The sequence below is a fragment of the Sinocyclocheilus rhinocerous genome, unplaced genomic scaffold (genome assembly GCF_001515625.1).
Source record: "Sinocyclocheilus rhinocerous isolate Xijiao unplaced genomic scaffold, SAMN03320098_v1.1 scaffold2988, whole genome shotgun sequence".
NCBI lineage: Eukaryota > Metazoa > Chordata > Actinopteri > Cypriniformes > Cyprinidae > Sinocyclocheilus > Sinocyclocheilus rhinocerous.
In genome coordinates, this window is record NW_015665674.1 from 154,671 (window position 1) to 157,052 (window position 2,382).

The 2,382-nt window shown below is 40.2% G+C and overlaps 1 protein-coding gene across 4 annotated transcripts in view; it reads left to right on the plus strand.

Annotated features, from left to right (window-relative positions):
- The window catches only part of LOC107731460 (ubiquitin carboxyl-terminal hydrolase 28-like), a 42,503-nt gene extending 40,995 nt beyond the window's left edge, over window positions 1-1,508 (plus strand). For all 4 annotated transcript variants that reach the window (XM_016542549.1, XM_016542551.1, XM_016542548.1 and 1 more), the window contains 2 exons: window positions 325-520; window positions 620-1,508. In XM_016542549.1, coding sequence (XP_016398035.1) covers window positions 325-520; window positions 620-792 — 369 coding nt within the window. In that variant the 3' untranslated portion in view covers window positions 793-1,508. The remainder of the gene's footprint in view (window positions 1-324; window positions 521-619) is intronic.
- Window positions 1,509-2,382: the final 874 nt, after the last annotated feature.

The following is a 2,382-nucleotide window of genomic DNA, read 5'->3' on the forward strand; positions in this document are numbered from 1 at the left end:
GTCACTGTCTAGTGGGCTTTGTTTTCAAGTGCGCAACTCATGGCATTCGCTGTTCTTCTCCTGGCGGTTATCAAACAGCGTAGCATTACTGCAGGCACCCACTTTTGGATTGAGGGTGAATTGCCTGTATTCGTTGTAAGGCCTCATGCACCGAACCGAGATGTCTGTACCGTGACGGTTCGGTACAAATACATGTATCGGTACACCCCTAATGTCTTACATATCTGTCATAAAGATTTTTAGGCTCATGAGAAACCTTGACTGGTACAATATATTTTAATCCCATCTGATATGAAACGTCTGTGTACATGTTACACCCTGCAGGAGCTGAATGAGAACGCAGCCACCCTCTTTAAAAGTCAAGATGAAAATGACGTGGCAGAGGCGGTGACCATCATGAATGAGTGCATCATCCCTTGCATGCACCTCATGGTCAGAGACAGCGTCAGCCAAGAGGACTTGGACGTCATAGAGCTGATCAGGAGTTGCTGGTGCTCCTACCTGGGGCAGGACATGGATGGTGGGCTCTTTCCCCCCAAATTTCATATATAGACCATTTCAATTAGATTCTTACATGCTCATGTTTTTGTTCATGTTTGTCTGTTTTTTGGATAATCAGATTCTGTTCAGGAAAAGCTCAGTGAATTCCTGCCCAGAGTCCTGGACTGTTCTGCAGAAATGGTGGTCCTGAAGGAGCCCCCCAAAGTGAGGAACTCTCCCCATGATCTGTGCAGCCGCCTGACTGCCGTCATGAAGTCCATTCACAGCACCTCAGTCGTCACTGTGAAGTGAGGCAAGGTTGAAAAAAAACAAGGCACAGTCACAAGGTGATCTATCCTCTGCCTCAGGCTGAGCTGGATTTTATTTTCGCTGCACAATGACGTTTTCTGTCACACTACGGTACACATATTCACTGTGTTCTGAATTCCTTCAAAGGAGATTGATTGGCTGCTTTCGATCTTTGTAGGTGTTTGATCTCAGGAAAGATCAAATAGCTGACATTTTGTAAAGCCAGGTTTGTGAGAGGGCAGTGAAGGCAGAGTGAAAGATTTTACCCTGTTCTTCTTTTCACGTGAGCTGTAGACAGCGTGAAAATATAGTCTTTTATAGAGATTTGCTGGAGCCACTTTATTTCAGTCTACACTTAGCTGAAGATCTTCTGTGTATTCTTTCTTTGTACAGTAAGGTTGTCTGATTTTCCACTCCTTTGTTCTACCCCTCTTTTACCTTTCAATAAAAATTAGATTTCTCACTTTGTCGCCCTGTCCTGTGAGTTCTCTTTTTTCTTTTGTATTTTCCCCCCTATCTGTTCTCATTTTCTGTTTCTTCCCAGTTCTTCTCATCATAATTCTATAAGGATTTCCATTTATACGGTACATCTACTGCAGGTCCATTGATAATAACTAGTTATTATGTAGGAGACCACAGGCAGGACCATTTATTAGTAAATCTATGTGAACTCTTATTTGTACTTGTTTCATCACGTTATGGCTTCTGCAGTCACAATCGTGCAAAGAATACATTTTCAGATGTGTATATTTAATATATCTTGCAAAATATACAAATGTTGTAAAATATTGTTAATAAAGATTTTAAAATATTTTTACATTAACTAGTTTTAGTTGCGTATATTAAATCATATTCCTCATATATTTGCCATTTTATATATATATTATATTATTTATATATTTTAGGCCAATTCCTTTGTCAGTATCCACAGAACACTGCCAAGTTACTTATGTTTCAAAAGAAGTATAACTCTCTGTCAAGCAATAGTTTTTGCTTTTAAATAATAGTTTTACCTTCCTCTCTTAAACTTGTTTCAATAGGTTAGAAGCTTTCAGAAGGGCCTGTTACTAAAAATAACCACATACAAAGAGCAGCTACAGTTTCATGCATTTATAAGAATTGTTTATCTACAGTGAGGTAGTAGTTAGGGCCCGAGCACCGATGGTGTGAGGACCCTTTTGGAATCGCTCCATTTCTTATTATGGCCCGAGCACCAATGGTGTGAGGACCCTATTGGAATTACTCCGTTTCTTCTTCTCCAAAGTGAATCCTAAACATGGGCCTAAACATGCTCCAAAACTCATGAAACTTTGCACACCTGTCAGAACTGGCAAAAATTTACATCTGATATAGGTTTCAGAAGTGGGTGTGGCAAAATGGCTCGATAGCGCCACCTGTACACATTCAACGGAGTGCGCCTCGAGCTACGTTTTACGTACATGTACGAAAATCGGTACACACATGTAACACATCATTACCTACAAAACATTTTGTCTCTTGGTACAAAATCCAAAACCCAACAGGAAGTCAGTTATTTTTAATTTCCTGTACAATTTTTGTGCAGTTTTTGCCATTTCCAGGCCTCGTACTTTG